This window comes from Lissotriton helveticus, chromosome 12, assembly GCF_964261635.1.
Source record: "Lissotriton helveticus chromosome 12, aLisHel1.1, whole genome shotgun sequence".
NCBI classification, from domain to species: Eukaryota; Metazoa; Chordata; class Amphibia; order Caudata; family Salamandridae; genus Lissotriton; species Lissotriton helveticus.
Window position 1 is genome coordinate 22,540,738 of NC_136073.1, and position 25,184 is coordinate 22,565,921.

The 25,184-nt window shown below is 46.4% G+C and overlaps 1 protein-coding gene across 7 annotated transcripts in view; it reads right to left on the reverse strand.

The window, feature by feature from the left end:
• GATAD2A (GATA zinc finger domain containing 2A) overlaps positions 1-25,184 on the reverse strand; it is a 283,083-nt gene that overhangs the window by 57,128 nt on the left and 200,771 nt on the right. For all 7 annotated transcript variants that reach the window (XM_078670402.1, XM_078670398.1, XM_078670399.1 and 4 more), the window contains 3 exons: positions 13,177-13,317; positions 12,665-12,757; positions 1,294-1,422 (listed from right to left, as the gene is read on the reverse strand). In XM_078670402.1, coding sequence (XP_078526528.1) covers positions 1,294-1,422; positions 12,665-12,757; positions 13,177-13,317 — 363 coding nt within the window. The remainder of the gene's footprint in view (positions 1-1,293; positions 1,423-12,664; positions 12,758-13,176; positions 13,318-25,184) is intronic.

Here is a 25,184-nt window from a genome sequence, read left to right on the forward strand (position 1 = left end):
TCCTGCGCTCAGGGAGCCCCCCTGTGAGCGTGTTCTCGTGTGAATGCAGAGTCGAAAATTCCATCTCTTTAGTAGTCCTGGCTACCCGGCCTGTAGTCGTGCGCAATGATACCCTTCGATTTTCGCTATTTTTTCCGTTTTCCGTCGATTCCTCTTCCAAAACCCTGTAACTCCTAGACAACGATCCAGACCCAACAGCGGAAAAAAGAATCTGAAGACGGCAACCAAAGGTGGGAGCTTCCGGAGCGCGTCAACTTCATCAAGTACATCAAATGGGGGGAAAAAAGAGAAGACTACAATTCCAGACCTAACCACTAGATGGCGGAATAGTGCACAGCATTGTGAATCCAGAAAGATTTACGCTGCAAAACTGTGAGGAGTGGGTTTACCACCTCACCCTTGAATATAATGAGTTGCACCTAGGAAAGGCTGCATTTGTAATGGTTGAAAATTAGAATTTTGTGTGTTGCGGCTAAAACCTAGTTTGTTCAGAAGGTTAATAAACTCTTAAGTGTGTTTGTTAAACACAAGGTTGGTAGCTTGGGCTTTTGATGAGCCAATCGTCAATGTAGGAGAAAACATGTATTCCCTAATTCCGAGAAGAGCTGCCACTACAGCAAGGCACTTTGTAAAAATCCTGGGAGCTGTAGTGACCCCTAAGGGTAGAACTTTGAATTAAGAGTTTTGCCCGTTTACGTAGATAACGGCAGTGTGCTTTATTAATGGGGGTCTGGAAGTATGCATTTTGAGGTCTGGTGCGGTCATGAAATCTCCTTGCTGTAGCAGTGCTATCGCCTCTTGCAGTGTGACCATGTTTAAGTGCTCTGAGGAGATGTACCGGTTGAGTGACTTGAGATCTAGGATAGGACTAATGTTTTGTCCTTTTTGGGAATGAGAAAATAAAGGGAGTAAACTCTGTGTCCCTTATGTTGCAATGGTACAATTTCTATTGCCCGGTTTTGAAGGAGAGAGAGTAGCTACGGCTACACACAATTTTTATGACGAGTCTAGCCCCAGGGGATATTCATAAGGTAAGGAATCTGCAGGAAGAGGTATTCATTAAAAACGAGGTAGGTTTTAGGCAGCAGAGACCACTTGCATGTTATTTTTGATCACTAAACCAATGACTGCCCTCTCACTATCAACAGCAACTCAACCATTGGAGCTACATCCCTAGTTGACAGATGTTCTTAGGCCACTCTCTGCAGTACACGCAGGCCACACAAGTATTGTCTACAGAGACAGAAATCTGCATCACGGAAGACACGGTTTAATCCTACTACAAAAGTTTACCTGTGCGCCTCTAACCAGAGGTGGCATTACTATCTGCGTACTCTGTTGAGGACCCATTTTAGAGGGCATCTGCTGCCCACCACGCACTAGAGGAGGAGGGATAATGGTTCCTGAAATTCGCGTCGTCACCTATGGATAAAAAAGAAAGGAAAGAATAATCAGAAATTAAAGGCTACAGCATTCCAGGTTGTTGAATCGAGAAGAACTCTGCTCTATATGGTGCGAGTTATCACATAAAACCCTGATTGGTTCTATGCACTATGTGTACATTTGTCCTGAGTCAGGGCTACACGGAAGTTTTGGCTAGTGAAGAGAACTTACTTGTAAAAGTGCTTCTCTTCCAGGGGTTACTCCTCAATAGTCATAAGCACTGAATAATCCGCACCCACGTGCTGGACCCCGGAGCATATACAAAAACACATACATATATATTTATGTTTAGTACCACAAGTACATAGTACTTCCGAAACATACACATACATGTATTATAGATCCAATAAACTAAAATGCCAAAATTACATGGATTTCTATAGCAAGAAAATATCATATGTAAATAGAGTAATGTAGAACATATACTGCTGTAGTGTTCAACAACCCTTTATTTTCATGAAAGAAAACAGGTGATAGCAGGCAATGTATTCTTAGGCTGCATAGATGAATAATCATAGTATAATAAAAAACTGGCACCTTGCCTTCAAGGCTTCAGAGAACCTGGACGCCGTGCCTTTAAGACCTCCAGGAGCCCCTTGCTCCCATCATGCACCACAGGTGACAGTTGCAGCCCTCCTCTCAAGGAAAACAATAAAAAGGTATCTATCTGCTTCCCCAGCTACCAGAAGAAAGCAGATTCCAGAGAGCTCGCCGTCGAAATCAGCGTCAGGAAAAAGAGTACGTCACTCTACGATGTCGAGGGACAGATCTCCGAAGAGACGAGAACCTCAGTCGACCAAAAGTAAGTCAACATAGAGGCATACTTCAGGCTCGAAGTATATGGGTGATGACAGACCGACATCGAAGCATCCGTCTACGATGAGACACCGGTCGACGACGAGATCTTCGCCTCCTTCACCAAGGTCGGCGTCGAGACAATCAGCGATGAGAACTCCCTCTCCGACCCACAGACGGTCAACGTTGAGGGCACGATAACCGACGAGGAAGTCTATGTCGAAGGCACCACACACATACCGGCTTTCGACGTCGCGAAGACTGTCACGGTCGCCGTCTTAGAGACCGACGTCGAGGGCATCACCTCAGAGACACGAATCTTTAAGTGTGTCTCCACAGTGGTCGACATCGGTGGTGGCATTGTCCGGGTCGTCGTCGAGGCATCGCTTGATGTCGAGGGAGAGAACTATTGCCAATTCAGGACACGCACCAGAGAAACCAAATTAGACGTTGAGAACACAGTGGTCGACGTCGATGGAAGGGTCATCGTCTCCTGGGATCAACATTATACAGATCACACCGGAGGGATCTCCGGCTCCTAGAGAGTAGTCTCCTCATACTAACATATCTCCACGATGGCTAGTAGGTATGCGACACTGGAAAGTGCAACGTGGAGTGCCAGGCCCGGAATTCTCCAAGTCTCTTTCGCCATCCAGAGTCTCCAAGAAGGTCTAGGTCTCCAAGAAGGTCTAGGTCTCCAAGAAGGTCTAGGTCTCCAAGAAGGTCTAGGTCTCCAAGAAGGTCTAGGTCTCCAAGAAGGTCTAGGTCTCCAAGAAGGTCTAGGTCTCCAAGAAGGTCTAGGTCTCCAGTGATACAGTGTTCAAGATCAAGAGAGGGCTCACGATCTTGTTGCTCTCCTACTCTTAAAATAAGACGCAGATCTCTATCATCAACCGCATCTACAAGGTGTTCCATTAGAAATTACTTGACTACTTTATCCACAACACCCCCGTCCAGGGTGTCTCCAATAGACGATATCGGAACTTTTAACGAAGTTCTCTACAGGAGTGCCAACAAGCTAAGCATCACTATGTTTACACCTCCAGTTTCAAAGTCAGTCATCTTCGAAACCCTTCATCCTAGGTCTCCAGCAAGGCCTCTGCTTTCCTTGGTTCCAGGTCTGCTGGAGCCAGCAATGCCGACCTTCCTTACTCTGGCCACGGTGGGTTTAGGTCTCCAGCAAGGCCTCTGCTTTCCTTGGTTCCAGGTCTGCTGGAGCCAGCAATGCCGACCTTCCTTACTCTGGCCACGGTGGGTTCAGTTCCCACACGGATTTCCCAAAATTATAAGGCTCCAGAATAGGACCCGCTTTTTCTTCGTGCTGACCCACTTCCAGACTCAGTCATAGTGGCTGCAGCCAGAAAGGCACATTCAGCGACATCTTCCTCTACTGCTCCACCACAGAAGGACAGCGACAATAGGGATTCTCTAGGTAAACGAATGTGCAATGCCTCTGCTTCGGTAATGAAGGTGGCTAGTACTTCCGCCCTGCTGTGTTGGTATGATAGGTCTCTCTGGGACTCCTTGGCGAGATTTACAGAGAAGCTGCCGCAAGAGGATCAACAGGACTTCCAGGAGATCCTGCAAGAAGGTTGACTGGTAGCTAATCAGATCATCAGTGCATCCGTGGATACATCTGACTTGGCGGCCCATGGATACTCGCATGGCATTTGCTCAAGGCGATCAGCATGGCTTCGTCTTACGTGACTAAAGTCAGATTCACAGAGAAAAATCACGAGCCTTCCATTCAACGGATCGTCTCTGTCCGGTTCCCATGCCGGCGACAAAATGTCCAAAATGAGGAATGACTTAAACACTCTGAAAGCTGTTGGCTCAGAGAAGCAGAAAGAATTTAGGCGTAGGTTCCATGCCTACGATCAACGTTCCTTTCAACAGAGGGTTCAAACCCCTCATTGGAACACGGAAAATCAAGGTCAAGGTCAATCCAGGTCCCACTACCAAAAAAGAAGACCTGGACGAGGGAGAGGATCTACAAAACAGCAGTCGTCTAATGCTCCTAAACAACCAGTGAAACAATGAGGGATGGCTTCCTCCATGCCCATTGACCACTCCAGTGGGAGGAAGTGTTATGTTACACCTGGAGGAGTGGGAGAAACTAACAAAGGACAAGTGGGTTCTGAATATTGTGCAGAATGGATATCTGCTCAGGTTCAAATCCCCACCACCATCAGTTCCTCCGCGGCCTCTTATAGGACACCACTTGTTACAAGCAGAAGTAAACATTCTCCTACAAAACATGCCATAGAAAAGGTCCCTATTGCACAAAGAAAGAAGGTGATTTATTCTCGCTATTTTCTGGTGCAGAAAAGAGGTCCTACCAGAGAATACAGACCAATATTCGACTTGAGACTGCTGAACAAGTTCATTCGCAAAGAGAAGTTTTGAATGTTGGCTTTACATCAAATATTCCCTCAGCTCCATCAGGGAGACTGGATGTGTGCTATAGACCTACAGGACGCATACTTTCAGTGTCTATAAAACATCGCAAATTTCCACGGTTCCAAGTGTCATCCCAGCACTTTCAGTTCAAGGTTCTCCCGCTCCAGCTCTAATAAGCTCCCCGAATGTTTTCGAAGTGCATGGCAGTGGTGGCAGCGTTTCTTCGAAGCAAAGGATATTCATATATCCTTACCTGGACGACTGGCTCCTGAAGAGCTTGTCACCTGCTCTGCTTCAGACTCCTCTCTCGTTTTGTCTGCAACTACTGAGCGGGTTGGGTCTTCATGTAAACTACAAGAAATCAGTGTTCAACCCATCTCAAAAGATTCACTACCTGGGTGCCTCACTGGATACTGAAAAAGCAAGTGTGTGTCCTTCGGGGAAGAGGTTATCCTCAATTCACGAGAAATGTTGCAATCTTCTTCTCTCACAGTATCCCACAGTCAGAAAGGTGTCATCACTGCTGGGATCAATGGCATCATGCATCTTCATCGTACCAAACGCCAGATTAAACATGCGTCCTTTGCAGCAATCTCTGGAGGCCCAATGGATGCAGATATGGGTGCACTGGGAGAATCAGGTGCTTCTCTCCCAATCGGCCAAGGAATCCATCAAATGGTGGATGAAGAGATCCAATTTGATTAAGGGAGTTCCCTTTCACCTGGACCCTCCTACCCCGACTATAGTCACGGATGCTTCACTCCAGGGATGGGGTGCTCACATGGGTGCTTTGCACGTTCAGGGCCTGTGGTCGGAGACAGAACAAAGTTACCATAACAATCTCTTAGAGTTGAGAGCAGTACACCAGTCTCAGTACCTTCTGATCCAAACAGACAACACCACCACCATGCATTACTTAAACAGGGGGGTACCCGATCAAGACCTCTTCCTCTAGAGGCTCAGAGCATCTGGAAGGGGCTTCTCGCAAGAGACTTAAACATTTTGAAAATGCATCTCCCGTGGACTCTCAATGTCCAGGCCGACGCCTTAAGCAGAGAATGTATTGAAGCTCACGACTGGGTTCTAAACTACGAAGTCAATCAAAGCATTTTCCGAAACTGGGGAACACCAGACATCGACCTGTTTGCAGACGCGGTAAACTCAAAACGCCCCGTCTTCACATCCAGGTTTTCCTAACCAGGCTCTCGCGGCAATGCCCTTTTGATAAAATGGTCTAAGACAATACTGTACGCCTTTCCACAAATTCCATTGAGTGATCAACAAATTTTACAGGACCAATTCCAGAATTATCCTCATAGCCCCGGAATGACCTCGTCAGTGGAGGTATACGGATCTCCTTCAGCTATCTGAAGTCCTGCACAGGAGGTTACCATGCCGTCCAGATCTACTATCCAAAAACGAAGGGAAGGTATTTCACCCCAATCTCTCTTCCCTACGATTGACGGCATGGCTCCTGAAGTCCTTCAATACGGACATCTAGATTTGACTTCGGAATGTATGAACATTCTAAGAGCCCAAGAGACCTTCCACTAGACAATCCTATGCTTTTAAGTGGAAGCGTTTTTACTTATGGTGCACGAACAATGGACAGGATCCCGTCCGGGGTCAGGAACAGGTGTTTTTGCCATCTTTACTGCATTTGGCCAAATATGGCCTTAAATTTACCTCTATTAAGGTTCATCTTGCAGCTATAACAGCGTATAGAAAATCCCCAAGTCCGATTTCCTTCTTCAAAATCCCTGTGGTCAAAGATTTGAGGGATTAAGAAAGGTTTATCTTCCAGTTAGGACTCCTTCTCCACCCTGGAAGCTCAACAATGTTTGAGCGAAATTGATGGGTGCTCCATTTGAGCCTATTCACAGAGTTCCTTTACAACATTTGACATGGAAAGCTGCTTTTCTAGTGGCTATCACCTCTGCTTGCAGAGTGAGTGAGAGACAGACGCTATGCTGTAAAGAGCCCAATACTGTTTTTCACCCAAACAAAGTGGTTTTAAGAACACATTCAAGTTTTTTACCGAAAGTAGTCTCGGATTTCCACATTAATCAGACAGTCACACTCCCCATGTTCTTTCCGAATCCTTCAAATCCTCCGGAAAGGTCCCTCCACTCTTTGGACCTCAAAAGGGTTCTGAAGTTCTACTCCGATAAGACAGAGCTTGAGGAAAACTGACCGACTGTTTATAAAGTATGGGTCCATAAATACTGGTTCTGCAGCTTCTAAGTAATCTATCTCTAGGTGGATAGTGTCTTTTCCATCAGGGGAAAGGCTTCTACCACAGCTTTACTTAGAAACATACCTATGGCAGAAATTTGTAAAGCAGCCACATGGCGCTCCGTACATACTTTCACGCACCATTACTGTTTGGTCTCTTGATACACAGACGGATTCCCAATTCAAGCAAGCCTCACTCAGAAATCCGTTTGGATGATTATGCATTAGATGCTAATGTTAAATGTTCTTGTTACTATTCGCTCGTCCGCAAAGAATTGAGTATGGGCTTGCTACTCTATTCAGTGCTTATGACGAGTATCTCATGGAAGAGAAGGATAAGTTACTCACCTGTAATACTAGTCCTCTTCCTTGGGTATACTAAACAAAGTCATATGCAACCCTCCCGCCTCCCCGGACGAGCATTAACATGTTAGTATGCCGTACAAAAAGAACTGACCTAACTTAGAGGCACGGTGTCCAGGATCTCTGAAGCCTTACAGGCAAGGTGCCAGTTTTTTTTATTATACTGTGATGATTATTCCTCTATGCAGCCTAAGAATAAATTGACTGCTATTACCTGTTTTTTAGGTCTCGCCTGTCGATGCGCATGCGCATCGAGCAAGCGAGACTATAGGGGCTCATCGACTCTTTATCTAACTTGCAAGGAATCGTGGCGATTCCTTGCAGTGCCCGTGACTTTTAAGCTCAATGCGCATGTGCATTGAGCTTAAAAGCGCGTGCACAGCCGCCCGCATTCCTCCGACACCTTTGAAGTGAAGCTTAGCTTCACTTCAAAGGCCCGGCTTCTTCACACCCACATGCCGCTCTGCCCCGCTCCGCCCCCTCCCCTGAGTCATCCTGCCTGCCCTCGACGTTCCCCCCGCCCCCCTCCCAGCTTGTTTTCTTTCTTTTGAAATAGCTGTCTTTCTGACACTTGATAATATTGCATGTTGTCAATCTGACCCTATGCTTGCCTGTTGGTTATTTTTTTAATTTAAATTACGCGCAGACCTACGAAAATGCACCCTTTTACATTAATAGCAGTCAACAAGGGCGCCCGCCCCCTCCCTATCCCGGGCGCCGCTTAGGTTTCAGCGCGGCACCCGCTTTCACTTTTAACACGGCGGCCAGTCAACAATGGCGCATGCAGCTCTTTTCTGTCACGCTGTAAACATTCAAATTATTTGACTCCAGGAATTCCTGCCCCGGCCTGTTTAGACTCCGAGCACTCTCTGGTATGACAGAAGCACATTTTATGTAGTTCGGCTGAACTGCCGCCGCTCCTCCAGCTTGTTTCAGAAGAGTTGCCTTCATGCATTTTAAGTGCGTTGGCTAAAAGTGCACGGCATAGTTTTAGTTTGCGGGCAGGTTTTCTCATCTGATGCTCTTTCTGCTGTTCACTTTGTCCCATGCAGTTTTTACCAGTGTGCGCATTAAAAATAATGATGTTTGTCTGAAATGCAGCCGCCGCTGCGCTGTGTTTGGGACTGGCCTCGGTGCTGCAGATTAGAGTGGACGTGCTAATCAATTGCCCGTTTGAGAGGAAGTCATCCCGTGCCTTTGCATAATCCATTTACATATCCCCAGAAGGTGCCCGATGCCTGGATTGTGTGCTTCCTGTTCTGCGGGGCCCCAGGGCCCTCTTTCTGCCATTTGTTCCCCTTCAAGAGAGTAAGATAGCGTGGGAATATTTGGAGCTCTTCAGGTTTGGGGCCCAATGCCACTCCGTGCTGGTTCTCCTGGCGTCATGTATGTCTCTCTCTGAAACATGCCAAGGACAGGCTGCAGGCTCTGCAGCTTGTAGTGCCTCGTTTTGTGTGGGTAGGGGAAGGGTTGACCTCACTACAGTGTTTACCACAGTTAATGAAGATCAGATGGGAGAGTACACACAGAGCAGCTCTCTGGGCCCATTCTGAGCCACGTACTAATGGACACAAACAATGCATCCGTGACGTTCGTCTTAAGGCAGCCCTATTATACTAAACCCGCCTTTTCTTGACTTTTTATTTTCCTAAACCCATATTTTGTTAATTAAAGGTGTAAATTTTTTAAAAAGAAATGTTTGCAAATTTTTTTTCATGTAAGGGCCCACTGTTCTCACACTGCTTCTCCCAGCGTTCTTTGCATTCACGTTTGAGAGAGGCTCCTCTGAGACCGGTAAGTGCATACATGGATCTATATAATGCGTATGTAACTCCAAGTGGTGCAGTGAAATATTTTAACTCCTCCACGGGGAAGAACGCATTGTGTTCTCGGTTTATTTTTCCTGACACGAAAACTTGTTTTAGAATAGGAAATGGAGTTTTCGCTTGCCCCTGCCTCTGCCGTGCTCTGTTAGCAAACACTGCACATAGAAGTCACGCGCCGGATTCCTTCGCATTTCCTACTGCTAGTCAATGGCTAGTTTTTGTTTTACTTAAGGCAATATTACTTATTTCTTCCGTGGTGTAGACCTTTCCTGTTAGGGGCTTTGTTGTTCTGTGAGGACATTGAGTAATCGTGCTCATTGAAGACGATAGCAATGTTATAGCTGTTTGAAGAGCACCTGGAATGGCTCGCCTGCCCACACACGGTGACTGTGGGGAGGGAAGAGCTGAGCCTCCCTACTACAAGTGTTTAGATGTATCTGCTAGAGGCTGCCAAGCAAACTAGCAAGGCTTAGAGTACGATGGATGTTGTCTGCCACTCAATGTATACTTAATGTGAACATTTGCTATTAGGTCTAGGTTTGCAAATAACAGCGTTCCCCGTTTGGCCCCATGGCGCCCTCACCCTCACACCCCCTCACACACCCTCTCTCACCCTCACTCACTCACCCTCATACACCCTCATCAGCATAGCATAACAAAACATAGCATGGTATAGCAAAAAAAGCATAGGATACACAAACTCACAACCCTTTCACCCTCACCCTTGCTCTAACACTCACCCTCACTCACTCACCCACCCACCCTCACCCACCCTCACTCACCCACCCTCACTCACCCACCCTCACTCACCCTCACCAGCATAGCATAACAAAGCATAGCATAACAAAACACAACACAACATACCATAGCATAACAAAACATAGCATAACAAAACAAAGCATAGCAAAACAAAACATAGAATAGTATAACAAAGCATAGCATAGCAAAACAAAACATAGCAAAACACAACAAAGCATAGCATAACAAAGCATACCATAACAAAGCATAGCATAACAAAACATAGCAAAACAAAACATAGCAAAACAAAACATAGCAAAACACAACAAACCATAGCATACATAACAAAACATAGCATAGCATAACAAAACACAACAAAGCATAGCATAGCATAACAAAACACAGCATAGCATAACAAAACAAAGCTTAGAATAGCATAACAAAACATAGCATAACAAAACATAGCATAACAAAGCATAGCATAACAAAGCATAGCATACCAAAACAAAGCAGAGCATAACAAAGCATAGCATAACAAAACATCTCATAAAGCATAGCCTAGCAAAACACAACAAAACATAGCATAGCATAACAAAACACAACAAAACATAGCATGGCTTAACAAAACATAACAAAACATATAATAGCATAGCAAAACACAGCATAGCATACCAAACACAGCAAAACATAGCATAGCATAACAAAACATAGCATAACAAAACAAAGCATAGCATCATAAAACACAACAAAGCATAGATAGCATAGCATAACAAAACATAGCAGAACAAAGCATAGCAGAGCAAAACATAGCATAGCATAACAAAACATAGCATAGCATAACAAAGCATAGCCTAGCAAAACACAACAAAACATAGCATAACAAAACATAGCATAGCGTAACAAAACAAAGCATAGGATAGCAAAACTAAACATAGCATAGCATAACAAAACAAAGCTTCGGATAGCAAAACAAAACATAGCATAGCATAACAAAACATAGCATAACATAACAAAACATAGCATAACAAAACACAACAAAACAGCATAGCTTAACAAAACAAAACATAGCATGGCTGAACAAAACATAACAAAACATAATAGCATAGCAAAACACAGCATAGCATACCAACACAACAAAACATAGCATAGCATAACAAAACATAGCATAGCAAAACAAAGCATAGCATAATAAAACACAACAAAGCATAGCATAACAAAGCATAGCAGAGCAAAACATAGCATAGCATAACAAAGCATAGCATTGCATAACAAAACATAGCATAGCATAACATAGCATAGCATAGCAAAACATAGCATAGCATAACAAAACATAGCATAGAATAACAAAACAGCATAGCATAGCATAACAAAACAAAACATAGGATAGCAAAACAAAACATAGCATAGCATACAGCATCACTCAGCACCAACACAGCATCACTCTGTGGCACCACAACATCACTGAGCTCCACCACAGCATCAATCTGTTCAACCATTCAACAACAACTGGTTCAAATATGTTATCTCAATGTTTCAAGCTTTATTACAAATGTAACAAAAAGATGTTAATATTTGACATATGTTCTTGGATTTTCGTCACAATAAAATACACTGAACATAATCTTCACAAATGTTATTTACAAAAGTTTAAGCTATTGCCATTATAAATTACAATGACTTTTATTTAAGTATTAATTATTAAAAAAATTAAAAGCCATCGTTATTTGTAATATCAATACATCTAAGTCACGTAAATACAAAACATGTTGCATTACAAATTCTATAGGTGTCACATTTGCGAAAGTTATAACTATTGGCATTGTAAATGACAAAGCTAATAATTTAGCTATTTTCAAAAACAACACATAAATAAAAAAATTGTCATTTACAAGACCAATAGCTCAAACTTTCCTAATGCGAGACCTATTGCATTGCCCTAACTCACACTCACCCTCACTCACCCTCACCCTCACTCACCCTCACTCTCACTCACCCTCACTCACCCTCACTCACCCTCACTCACTCACCCTCACTCACCCTCACCCACCCTCACCCACCCTCACCCTCACTCACCCTCACTCACCCTCACTCTCACTCACCCTCACTCACCCTCACCCTCACTCACCCTCAACCCCTCACCCTCACACAGTGCAATAGGTCTCGGAGCATTTGAGTTAGAGCTTTTAGATTTGTTTATGGCTTTTTTTCTTTGTAATTCTTTAGCATTGCCTACAGGAAACAAAAATGCTAAAGATTTTAAAAAAAACCCATAAACAATTCTAAAAGCACTAACTCTAATGCTGCGAGACCTATTGCATTTCCAATGCTTGTCTTTTATGAAAATAAAGGGTTGTTGTTGAACACTACTGCAGTATATGGTCTATATTACTCTATTTACATGTGATATTTTCTTGCTATACAAATCCATGTAATTGTGGCATTTTAGTCTATTGGATCTATAATAGGCTGCATATTTATGTGTATATACATATATATGTGTGTTTCTGAAGTACTATGTACTTGTGGTTCTAAACATACACATATATATATGTGTATTTTTGTATATGTTTCGGAGTCCCGCACGTGGGTGGGGATTATTCAGTGCTTATGACTTTAAGGAGTATACCCCTGGAAGAGAACTAGGATTACAGATAAGTAACATCCTTTTTAACAGTTACAATAGGTGATGTCTTATGGTGAACCACCCAAAGCTGGATGGGGAAGCCTCCTACTGCTCTCACATAATCGATGCAACACCTGCACCATTATGCAAACAAGGCTGTACGAGCTAACTGCACGAGTAAAGTCCCACCGCAACCCTGCAATCAGACTAGGCAAATCAACCTTTAGGTGAGACTACTGACCTGAAGAGAAGGCGGCTTAGCTGGAGGAATGTTCTGTGTCCCTCGCACTAGTGGGGGAGGGGTGGCCACTGAACCTCCAGAAGAACTAGCAGGCTGCAACAAAAAAAAAGAGGGCAGTACAGAAATTTGAGAAGGGTGACTTTCTGAATTAAGGGCATACTGTGAATATGGCACGAACCAACATCAAGGCATTTGAGTTTTCCAGCACAAGCATTTTGCAACCAACCAACCAAATCCCCAGAATAAACGACATACAATTACCCACAATTTATTGCAATGCAAAAACAGAGCTTTCTACCTGCTGAAAATCTAATTCACATTTTCCTATGGTTATCAATGAACCAAACCGGATAAGAAAATGACCTTCCAGATATTTCCTAAATTACACATCTTTAACACATGAATTATGTGCAAAAATTGTAATTTGCCAACACTGAGTGCTTGACATCACTGCTTTGACTATGATAATCATTAGTATGAAAATTATTAGAAATCCTTGGAAAATGACATACCTTCTGCGTGTTGGTCTCTTTCTGGATTTGACTTTGCCGCAATTTTTTTAAGAGTACTAACTTTGCTTCTTCTAACCTGAGCTCTTCTTTCAGTTGTTTAATCATCCTCTCTCTCTCGGCTGGACTACTTTTTTTCAACAACTGTGGAGGACAAAATGGGTTAACTTTTAGGTATAGGAAAGACTGAGCCATAATGCCAATGTCACACATTAACTGACCAGCACATATGTGATAAAGCATCACAACTTTAAAATAAATTAATAGACAGCAGGCAACTATGGTTATCAACGTGCCATTGTTACGTAAAGTGATACAATTTTCAAATACCTCAAGTTCAGAGTGAAATAGTGTGAGAAGTTGGCCTGATGTGCAGTGTTCACTATTCTAGTGATCACTATATATCAGTCCAACAACCCTTATTGATGATTGGTTGTAAGTCAACCTTATAGACCAGCTATCCTAGTAGCATGGATACGAGCAGTCTAAGGCTAAGACTCTAGAGGGCGTGTTAAGCCAGCTGTTTTACCATCACATTACCCCTTGAACACCCAGTGAAAGGACACCACACAAGTGTTATGAAAATAAACAATGTATTTATTAGAATCACAACAACCCTGTACTCTTTATGAGGACAGGGTGCTAGGCACACAACAAAACTCTTACGAAAATACTTAAGTTAGCACGTTATACACAAATGCCCGAGGGGCACGAAAAACCATATATTCTAAAAGTGGAATGCGAAATTACTAGCAGGTAAGTACAGTACTAATAGGCTTTGGAATCGCTAGGACTTGACTATAGAATCGTTAGATTACTTCTAGGAGACCTAGGGGACTCGGGTGCAGAGTGTGCACTCTCACGCGGGATGCGGGACAAAGTCTATGGAAGCTAGTAAAGGCAAAGTTAGTGTTCACGGGCGAACCCGACCTGGTAGGAAGAAAACGACAGTGGATCCTGACCCTAGGATAGTGAGGCTATGCTGGGACACCGAAGTGCCGAAGTTACCTAGCCCAGGGGCTGCAGCTGCATAGGTCTGAAAAGACGTCGGGAATCTCGTTGCCGGACCAGGAGCCTGGAAAAAGGAAGTTGCTGGCAGGCGACCAGTGAAGGAAAGTTCGATGGATCCAAGCCTGGATCAAGGAAGAAGGAAACCTGAAAGCAGAGGGGACCAAGTTCTTGAATCACTAGCCAGTGATTAAGTGGGCACCAGGATGGCACCGGGCGAAGTCACCGCAGTCAGGTGAGTGGGCGCTGCTGGGCTCTGCAGTCTCTCGGACCAGGAGGCGTTGTCGGCGACCAGGATGGAGGTGCGAGCTGTCCCACGAAGGTTCTTGCTGTCGACGTCGCTGGACCCAGGATTGGGCAACAAGTCTTGGCAAATGCAAGGCCCACGCGGTGGACCTAAAATGGCGTCTTAGCCGGACCAGGAGGGTCCAGGGTACTTCTCCGATGGAGGGAAGCAAGGGCCAGTCTGGAGCAACCAGACCAGCAGCAGTGTTGTCGTCGGGCGTCGTTCGGAAGGCCACAAGCCAGCGGGCTAGTAGCCAAACAACGCGGTGAGCAGCAGAAAGCAGAAGGGCCCCACGCCGATCGTGGAGATGCTGGGGGGCTGCACTTCGGTGCTGGAGCTGCTCAGGGTCGGGGCTTCTCGGACCCCAAAGCACTCACCAGGAAATTACTCGGCGGGCTTGCTGTGCAGAAGTCGTGTAGTCTTGAAGATGGCCGGTCCCTCGAGGTCTCGTCACACCCACGAATCTCAGCGTGACTGATGATGTAGGTAGAGGTCAGAGGTGCCAGGGAAGCCGGTTCTCGTCGAGCTGGGCAGTCTTGATCCGGAGGAGAGACTTGCAGCAGACCGCAGTGTTCTTAAGATGGTGCCTGCGGATGCAGGGTGACTACTCCTTAGTCACAAGGGAGAAATCTTAGGAAGAAGTCTTGAGTTCCTTTCGTGGAAAGTAGTTTCAGGATTCAAAGATGATCTGATTTGGAAGGGGGCCAGTTCCTACCTTTATCCTGTAAAAAGGGGCTGGCACGCGACTAAGTCCTGCCCTAGGGGTGGGACTAGGAGGGGGGTGGTTACACCCACTTCCTTGGCGGGCTTTTCCCCAGCACAGGGTCTGGAGTGACCCTGGAACTGGTTCCAGCCAGCCTATGCACAGTGAGCACCGGGGTGCCACGTGCAGTCACCTTCCTCTAAAGCCCTGCCTACCTACAATACACAAAACCCTGTCTGGGACGGTGCTGGCACCGCCCCTGGCAGGAAACCCTTTGTCCTTATCTCCTGCTCTGGGAGGACTCCCAGCAGCAGGAGGGCAGACTTGTGTCTCGGTGGCAGCATCCATTTTGTGGAGCTGAGGCTCTGTTTGACTTTAACCGGGGTTAGGGGTTACATACATGTCGTGTCCCTCTAGAAGGGTGGAATGCTAACCCCGTCGCCAGAATTGGCGAGGGGTTAGTATTCTAATTCGTACGACACCTTACTCGACATGTTTTGATAAAGCGATACCAGAGTTGGCATATAACCGCGAGGATTATAATGCACTTAAGAGTATATGGTATGCGATATCATGGAAACGGCTAAGGGATGGATCCCGAAAGCCGCAGACAGGCTCAGCTCATGCCAGAGCACCATTGTTAAGGCCTGCCATAGGAGTGACTGATAGGAGATCTGTGTGTCCATTTTAGGGTTAGATATAGGTATACTATATCTAAAGCAAAGGGTGAGTACACCACCTTGCCCCAGCTGTCGTGCAGCCAGTTGTGTCAGTTTAGTTAGTCAGCCCAGGGGTGGCATAATACATGCTTCAGCCCCTGGGAGACTTCTGGGTACACCTCAGCCCTGGGTACAGGGACTTGGAGAGGGCCCAGTGCCAATTCAGTACCTGAGTACAATTTGGATAGAGAGAACAGCTAGGCTGTGGGTCTGATTAGCAGGCCCACAGCCAGGGAAAGTCGTAAACCAGTGCAGCAAAAAGCAAAAATCTGGGTGATCATAGGATTGCAGACCCTACTCTCCTACATGACCCCCCCCCCCAAACTTTGGGACAATAAACTAACCTTGACCAGGTGAGTCTTCTTGCTCTAAGTGGAAATACCTGGAGAGCCCATCAGCATTGCTGTGATCAGTACCAGGTCTATGCTCCACTGTAAAATCCATCCCCTGTAGGGAAATGGACCACCTAAGCAGTTTGGGGTTTTCACCCTTCATCTGATTTAGCCACAAGAGGGGCTTATGGTCTGTCTGAATGGTGAAGTGAGTGCCAAACAAGTAGGCCCTCAGCTTCTTCAGGGCCCAGACCACAGCAAAGGCCTCCCTCTCAATAGCTGACCAATTTTTCTCTCTGGGTGTCAACCTCCTACTAATGAAAGCACTAGGCTGATCATTACCATCAAAATTCAGTTGAGACAGAACAGCCCCCACACCCAACTCAGAAGCATCTGTTTGGACAATGAATGGCTTGGAGTAATCTGGACTCTTTAGGATAGGTGCTGTGCACATGGCCTGCTTTAGGTCATTGAATGCTTTCTGACAGCTTGCTGTCCACTGAACTTTCTTTGGCATCTTTTTGCTTGTCAGGTCATTAAGAGGGGTCACTATGGACCCATAATTTCTGACAAACTTCCTATAGTACCCAGTCAGGCCCAAGAAAGCTCGAACCTGAGTCTGGGTGATTGGAGGAGTCCAGTCCTTGATGGCCTGTATCTTACTCTCCAGTGGCTGAACCTGGCCTCCACCTACAAGGTGGCCCAGGTATACAACCTGTGTCTGCCCTATCTGGCACTTTGTGGCCTTGATAGTGAGGCCTGCCTTTTGCAGGGCCTCTAACACTTTCCTCAGGTGGACCAGGTGATCCTCCCAGGTGGAGCTAAAGACAGCAATATCGTCTAGATATGCTGCACAGAAGTCATCCAGCCCAGTGAGGACTTGATTCACCAACCTTTGGAAGGTGGCAGGTGCATTTTTCAGTCCAAAGGGCATTACCACAAATTGATAATGCCCTCCAGGGGTAGAAAATGCTGTCTTGGGTTTGGCCTCCTCAGCTAACCTGATTTGCCAATACCCAGCTGTCAAATCAAATGTACTTAAGAAGTTGGCAGAAGCCAATTTATCTATAAGTTCATCTGCTCTTGGTATTGGGTGGGCATCAGTCTTAGTGACTGCATTGAGGCCTCTGTAGTCTACGCAAAACCTCATCTCTTTCTTACCACCCTGGGTGTGAGGCTTTGGCACTAGAACTACTGGGCTAGCCCAAGGGCTATCTGAGGGCTCAATGACTCCCAGCTCCAACATTTTCTGCACTTCAGTTTTGATGCAGTCTCTAACATGATCAGGCTGTCTGTAGATTTTACTCTTGACAGGCAGGCTGTCTCCAGTGTCAACATCATGGGTACACCAATCAGTTTGGCTGGGTGTCAGAGAGAACATATGTCTGTAGGATTGCAGAACTTGCCTGCAATCCTGTTGCTGATGTTCAGTGAGGCTGCCACAAAAGACAACACCATCAACTGATCCATCATCAGGATTCTGAGTGAGCAGGTCTGGGAGAGGGTCACTCTCTTCCTCCTGTCCCTCATCTGTGGCCATGAGCAAGCTCATGTCCTTCCTGTCAACATATGCCTTGAGCCTGTTAACATGGAGCACTCTGAGAGGGCTCCTGGGAGTTCCTAGGTCTACCAAGTAGGTAACCTCTCCCTTTTGCTCAATGATGGTGTGGGGCCCAGACCATTTGTCTTTCAGAGCTGCTGGGGCCACTGGCTCCAGCACCCACACCCTCTGCCCTGGCTGGTACACAGTCAGAACAGCCTTTTGGTCATGCCAAGCTTTTTGAAGTTCTTGGCTGGCCTCAAGGTTTTTGGATGCCTTTTCCATATACTCAGCCATCCTGGAGCGGAGACCAAGTACATAGTCCACTATGTTGGTTGCAGGCTTTTTGAGAGGTCTCTCCCATCCTTCCTTCACCAAACACAGGGGTCCTCTTACAGGATGTCCATACAGAAGCTCAAAAGGGCTGTAGCCAACCCCCTTCTGTGGGACCTCTCTGTAAGCAAACAAGAGGCAGGGGATCAGGACATCCCATCTTCTCCTAAGAGTTTCAGGTAGTCCATGAATCATCCCTTTCAGGGTCCTGTTGAATCTCTCAACAAGCCCATTGCATTGTGGGTGGTAAGGTGTGGTGAACTTGTAGTTCACACCACACTCCTTCCACATTGCAGTCAGATATCCTGACATGAAGTTTGTACCTCTGTCAGAAACGACCTCCTTAGGGAAACCCACTCTGGAGAACACTCCAACTAGGGCTCTTGCCACTACAGGTGCTGTAGTGGTCCTAAGGGGAATAGCTTCAGGATACCTGGTGGCATGATCCACTACCACCAGTATAAACTTGTGCCCTGATGCTGTCTGGGGTTCCATTGGACCAACAATGTCAATCCCCACTCTTTCAAAGGGAACCCCCACCACAGGTAGTGGTATGAGGGGGGCCTTTGTTGTGCCACCTGACTTACCACTGGCTTGGCAAGTGACACAGGAGCGACAAAACTCCTTGGTATTCTCATTCATATGGGGCCAGTGAAAGTGTGAGACAAGCCTGTCCCAAGTCTTTGTCTGACCTAAGTGACCTGCAAGGGGAATCTCATGGGCCAAGGTGAGAAGGAAACCTCTCAGAGACAAGGGGATGACCAGCCTCCTGGTTGCACCAGGCTTGGGGTCTCTTGACTCAGAGTACAGGAGTCCATCTTCCCAGTATACCCTGTGGGCACCTGTGGCATTCCCTGCAGCCTCAGCAGCAGCCTGCTGTCTGAGGGGTTCAAGGGAAGGGCAGCTCAACTGTTCCTTCCCCAGGTCTGCTCTGGAGGGTCCCCCTGAGCCCAGAAACTCAACTTGATCAAGTTCAAGCTCTTTAGGCTCAGTTTCCCTCAGTTCTCTCAGATCAGCCTCCTCAGAGACTTGATCCTCAACCTGGGGTAAGGGGGAAGGCAAAGCCTTACCCTTACTGCTCTTCTTCTTGGAAGGTGTCTGGTCCATCATTTCAGGATCCAGCACCTGTTCAGTGGGGCATTTTCTGGCCTGTGACCTAGTCACAGCAAGCACATGTGCTGGCAAGCCTAACATTTCCATGTGAGTCCTCTGCTCCACTTCTGACCATTGTGATGACTCCAAATCATTGCCCAACAAACAATCAACTGGGAGGTCTGAACTGACTACAACTTTCTTTTGTCCCTTCACTCCACCCCAGGAGAAAGCCACAATTGCCACACTATGACTAGTAGTGACATTGCTGGCGTTGGTCACCAGGAAATCAGTACCTGGCATGATCTGTCCAGGGTCCACAAAGTTAGGTGTCACCATGGTGACACTGGCACAAGTGTCCCTATAGGCCTGAGCCATTTTGCCATTTATCAAAGGTGTCTGCCTGTATTTGCCCAAAGTATTGGGACTTATTTCAGGGGACATATCCACATCCCCTGTACAGACAAGGACAGCCTGAGTGAGTGTGCCAACTAAGTTGTCAGACCCCTCAGTACCCAAGGTTAACCCAACTAATGCCTTGGGAGGTACACTACCACTACTGACTGTACTAGGGGGTGCAGTTGCCTTAGGGGCTGTAGTGGCAGGAGTTTGTCCTCCTCTTTTGGTGCACTCACTAAACCAGTGAGATTTACTTTTACAGTACTGGCACCACCTTTTTGACTGGCCTTCTTGAGTCTTCTTCTTCTGGGAAGCCTGACCCCCACCCTCTTTGGTTTGTTGGGGACCTGGTGAAGACTTCTGGTCATTTTGCTCATTCTTAACATTACCCTTCTGGTCTGCTTTCTTCTGACCACCCTGGTTCTGGTTCTGGTTCTGCTTGATCCTTGTCCTGACCCATTTGTCTGCCTTCTTTCCCAATTCTTGGGGAGAGGTCAGATCTGAATCAACAACGTGCTGGTGCAACAACTGGTTCTGACAATTGTTTAAAATTTGTTCTCTCATCATTAGATTATACAATCCTGTGTAATCTGTAACCTTGCTACCCAGCAACCAGCCCTCCAAAGCCTTAGTGGCACAATCCACAAAGTCAGACCAGTCCTGAGACTGAGTTTTCTGGGTGTCTCTGAACAGCAACCTGTACTGCTCAGTGGTTAAACCAAACCCATCAACCAGTGTATTCTTCAGGACCTGGTAATTGTTAGCATCCTCTACTCTTGTAGTGAGGAGCTTATCTCTACCTTTACCATCAAAGGAGAGCCACAGTATAGCTGCCCACTGACTCTGGGGAATGCACTGCACAGTGCAGGCCCTCTCCAGAGCAGCCATCCATTTCTGAATATCATCCCCTTGCTTAAAGGGGGGCACTATCTTAGTCAGGTGTTTAGTATCTAAACCCTTCTCTCTATCTCTTGGGAGATTGCTGCCACCAGTGGGAGCTAACCCACTCATCTGCTGCTCTCTTGCCAGGGCAAGCTTCTCTTTGGCCAGGGCAATTTCTTCCCTTTCAATCCTCAGTTCAGCTTGTCTCATCCTAGCTTCATGCTCCCTTCTCTGAGGGGAAGTAAATCTCCTCTGTGGAGGATTCCTTCTCCCCTGAGAAGAGGCATTAGAGTGCAGAGATCTATTGGAGTCCCTAGAAAGAGATCTATCTCTCCTAACTCCAAGGTTAGGCCCACTTCGGGTTAGTACTGGGGGTCCCCCAGATCCTAGCCCAAGTAAGTCTAAGTTGGCCCTGGTTAGCCTTCTGACTACCTCAAGACCTTTGTCTACCTCATCCCCAGAGAGTTCCTCTTGATCCTCCTCCTCAACTGCAGTAGCAATGTTGGGGAGATCTGGATCCCCAGAGGTTCCCTCTAAGGCTGGCATATTCCCATCTAGCTGAGAAAGCTTTCTCGCATCATAAGTCTCTAAGAGACCTATTAAAAAGGGAATGGTGGGGTTAGACCCCTGCTTCAGTTTTCTGGAGACACAGATTTGTCTCATCTCCTGGAAACTGAGAGCTGCATATCTTGAAGTGACCTGTGGAGGGTCAATACTGACCAGGGGAGTCTCAGTAGATTCTCCCTGGGTAGACATGCTTTTCTAGTGAGGTGTAAGTGGTGCACTTACCTACACTATATGTTTGCCTACTGATCCCTTGCTAGAGTTGTAGTTTAGGGTGTGCTAGGCCCTAGGAGCTACAACAGCTGGTTCAGTAGAACTCAGAGTATTCTAAGCTAAGTTATATGTACCTTTAGTACTCATGTGATCTTTCACAAGATATTCTTAGGATATGTGTGGTAAAACAACAGCAAGCTCAAATCCCAACCGCTGCTCACCAATGTGAGAAGTTAGCCTGATGTGCAGTGTTCACTATTCTAGTGATCACTATATATCAGTCCAACAACCCTTATTGATGATTGGTTGTAAGTCAACCTTATAGACCAGCTATCCTAGTAGCATGGATACGAGCAGTCTAAGGCTAAGACTCTAGAGGGCGTGTTAAGCCAGCTGTTTTACCATCACATTACCCCTTGAACACCCAGTGAAAGGACACCACACAAGTGTTATGAAAATAAACAATGTATTTATTAGAATCACAACAACCCTGTACTCTTTATGAGGACAGGGTGCTAGGCACACAACAAAACTCTTACGAAAATACTTAAGTTAGCACGTTATACACAAATGCCCGAGGGGCACGAAAAACCATATATTCTAAAAGTGGAATGCGAAATTACTAGCAGGTAAGTACAGTACTAATAGGCTTTGGAATCGCTAGGACTTGACTATAGAATCGTTAGATTACTTCTAGGAGACCTAGGGGACTCGGGTGCAGAGTGTGCACTCTCACGCGGGATGCGGGACAAAGTCTATGGAAGCTAGTAAAGGCAAAGTTAGTGTTCACGGGCGAACCCGACCTGGTAGGAAGAAAACGACAGTGGATCCTGACCCTAGGATAGTGAGGCTATGCTGGGACACCGAAGTGCCGAAGTTACCTAGCCCAGGGGCTGCAGCTGCATAGGTCTGAAAAGACGTCGGGAATCTCGTTGCCGGACCAGGAGCCTGGAAGAAGGAAGTTGCTGGCAGGCGACCAGTGAAGGAAAGTTCGATGGATCCAAGCCTGGATCAAGGAAGAAGGAAACCTGAAAGCAGAGGGGACCAAGTTCTTGAATCACTAGCCAGTGATTAAGTGGGCACCAGGATGGCACCGGGCGAAGTCACCGCAGTCAGGTGAGTGGGCGCTGCTGGGCTCTGCAGTCTCTCGGACCAGGAGGCGTTGTCGGCGACCAGGATGGAGGTGCGAGCTGTCCCACGAAGGTTCTTGCTGTCGACGTCGCTGGACCCAGGATTGGGCAACAAGTCTTGGCAAATGCAAGGCCCACGCGGTGGACCTAAAATGGCGTCTTAGCCGGACCAGGAGGGTCCAGGGTACTTCTCCGATGGAGGGAAGCAAGGGCCAGTCTGGAGCAACCAGACCAGCAGCAGTGTTGTCGTCGGGCGTCGTTCGGAAGGCCACAAGCCAGCGGGCTAGTAGCCAAACAACGCGGTGAGCAGCAGAAAGGCCCCACGCCGATCGTGGAGATGCTGGGGGGCTGCACTTCGGTGCTGGAGCTGCTCAGGGTCGGGGCTTCTCGGACCCCAAAGCACTCACCAGGAAATTACTCGGCGGGCTTGCTGTGCAGAAGTCGTGCAGTCTTGAAGATGGCCGGTCCCTCGAGGTCTCGTCACACCCACGAATCTCAGCGTGACTGATGATGTAGGTAGAGGTCAGAGGTGCCAGGGAAGCCGGTTCTCGTCGAGCTGGGCAGTCTTGATCCGGAGGAGAGACTTGCAGCAGACCGCAGTGTTCTTAAGATGGTGCCTGCGGATGCAGGGTGACTACTCCTTAGTCACAAGGGAGAAATCTTAGGAAGAAGTCTTGAGTTCCTTTCGTGGAAAGTAGTTTCAGGATTCAAAGATGATCTGATTTGGAAGGGGGCCAGTTCCTACCTTTATCCTGTAAAAAGGGGCTGGCACGCGACTAAGTCCTGCCCTAGGGGTGGGACTAGGAGGGGGGTGGTTACACCCACTTCCTTGGCGGGCTTTTCCCCAGCACAGGGTCTGGAGTGACCCTGGAACTGGTTCCAGCCAGCCTATGCACAGTGAGCACCGGGGTGCCACGTGCAGTCACCTTCCTCTAAAGCCCTGCCTACCTACAATACACAAAACCCTGTCTGGGACGGTGCTGGCACCGCCCCTGGCAGGAAACCCTTTGTCCTTATCTCCTGCTCTGGGAGGACTCCCAGCAGCAGGAGGGCAGACTTGTGTCTCGGTGGCAGCATCCATTTTGTGGAGCTGAGGCTCTGTTTGACTTTAACCGGGGTTAGGGGTTACATACATGTCGTGTCCCTCTAGAAGGGTGGAATGCTAACCCCGTCGCCAGAATTGGCGAGGGGTTAGTATTCCAATTCGTATGACACCTTACTCGACATGTTTTGATAAAGCGATACCAGAGTTGGCATATAACCGCGAGGATTATAATGCACTTAAGAGTATATGGTATGCGATATCATGGAAACGGCTAAGGGATGGATCCCGAAAGCCGCAGACAGGCTCAGCTCATGCCAGAGCACCATCTCACACGATTCCAAGCACTCTGCCTTCAGGATTGTTAAGGCCTGCCATAGGAGTGACTGATAGGAGATCTGTGTGTCCATTTTAGGGTTAGATATAGGTATACTATATCTAAAGCAAAGGGTGAGTACACCACCTTGCCCCAGCTGTCGTGCAGCCAGTTGTGTCAGTTTAGTTAGTCAGCCCAGGGGTGGCATAATACATGCTTCAGCCCCTGGGAGACTTCTGGGTACACCTCAGCCCTGGGTACAGGGACTTGGAGAGGGCCCAGTGCCAATTCAGTACCTGAGTACAATTTGGATAGAGAGAACAGCTAGGCTGTGGGTCTGATTAGCAGGCCCACAGCCAGGGAAAGTCGTAAACCAGTGCAGCAAAAAGCAAAAATCTGGGTGATCATAGGATTGCAGACCCTACTCTCCTACAAATAGTGACTGTAACAAAACAACAAGAGCCAGAACTTTGAATGTTATCAGCAGAGGCATGGCCTAATTCTTTGTAGCCACAACGTCTAGATACAACTAGAAGAAATAATAAAAACAAAAGCACAGTTCTTAATGGTAGCTTTACCACTGGAAAGCAGCACTGTTAGGGGCAAACCTTTGAATGGTGCTCCTGTAAGTTACCTTCTTTGCAGGTTTAAATGACAGGTTTGCTACAGGCGTACAACTTGCCCAGCAACCCTACAGTTAGTATTGCGGACATTAGCGCAGTAGAAGAAGGGAATGACACCAACTACAACTGCAAAAATTCTTCAAAGAAACACTCCAATATCAAAAAGTTCAAGCTAGTGTTTAAATGTTGTAAACATGCTTAAAGGACCACCAGTATGTGTTAAACAAAAACAACACTGTGGTGAGGGCAAGGAGAAATTTAGGCAGAAAAAGTGGTGGTAAAAATAAAAGCTATTAGAAAAAAACAAAAAAAACTCAATTAGTTCATAATATTACTCCCTGTACATAAACAAAATGCTTATTTTTGTTATTATTCTTTTACATGCTCCAACATTAAGAAGGAAACAGTTTTTAACTTTGCCTTGCCAGGTACACATTTCAAAGACTTTTGCACAGCCTTTTCAGCTGTGTTACAACATTAACATTCCCAAATGAACATAGTTTCAGAGAGAGAAGCAGTCCAGAGGCATCACGTTATACTAAATTTCTTTTGTTCTGTGGCAAGGTATCGCTGTAAAATGTGTTTTTAAAACTATACATGGCTTTTTTTTTTAATTCAACGTTATTTCCACTGGACTCTGTACACATTATACCTCACTTTGGTATAGTATATACAGAGCCAGCTTCCTACAACTAGTAACTTAAGTGACGTTAACTTTCAGCTCTTAAGTTTCCTTATAAAAGCATTTTACTGGGTCTCTGAAAAGTAAGCGAATGCAACACTATAGTATTTCTCCTTAAGTCATCCAATGCCCTTGTCAAAGGGCTAT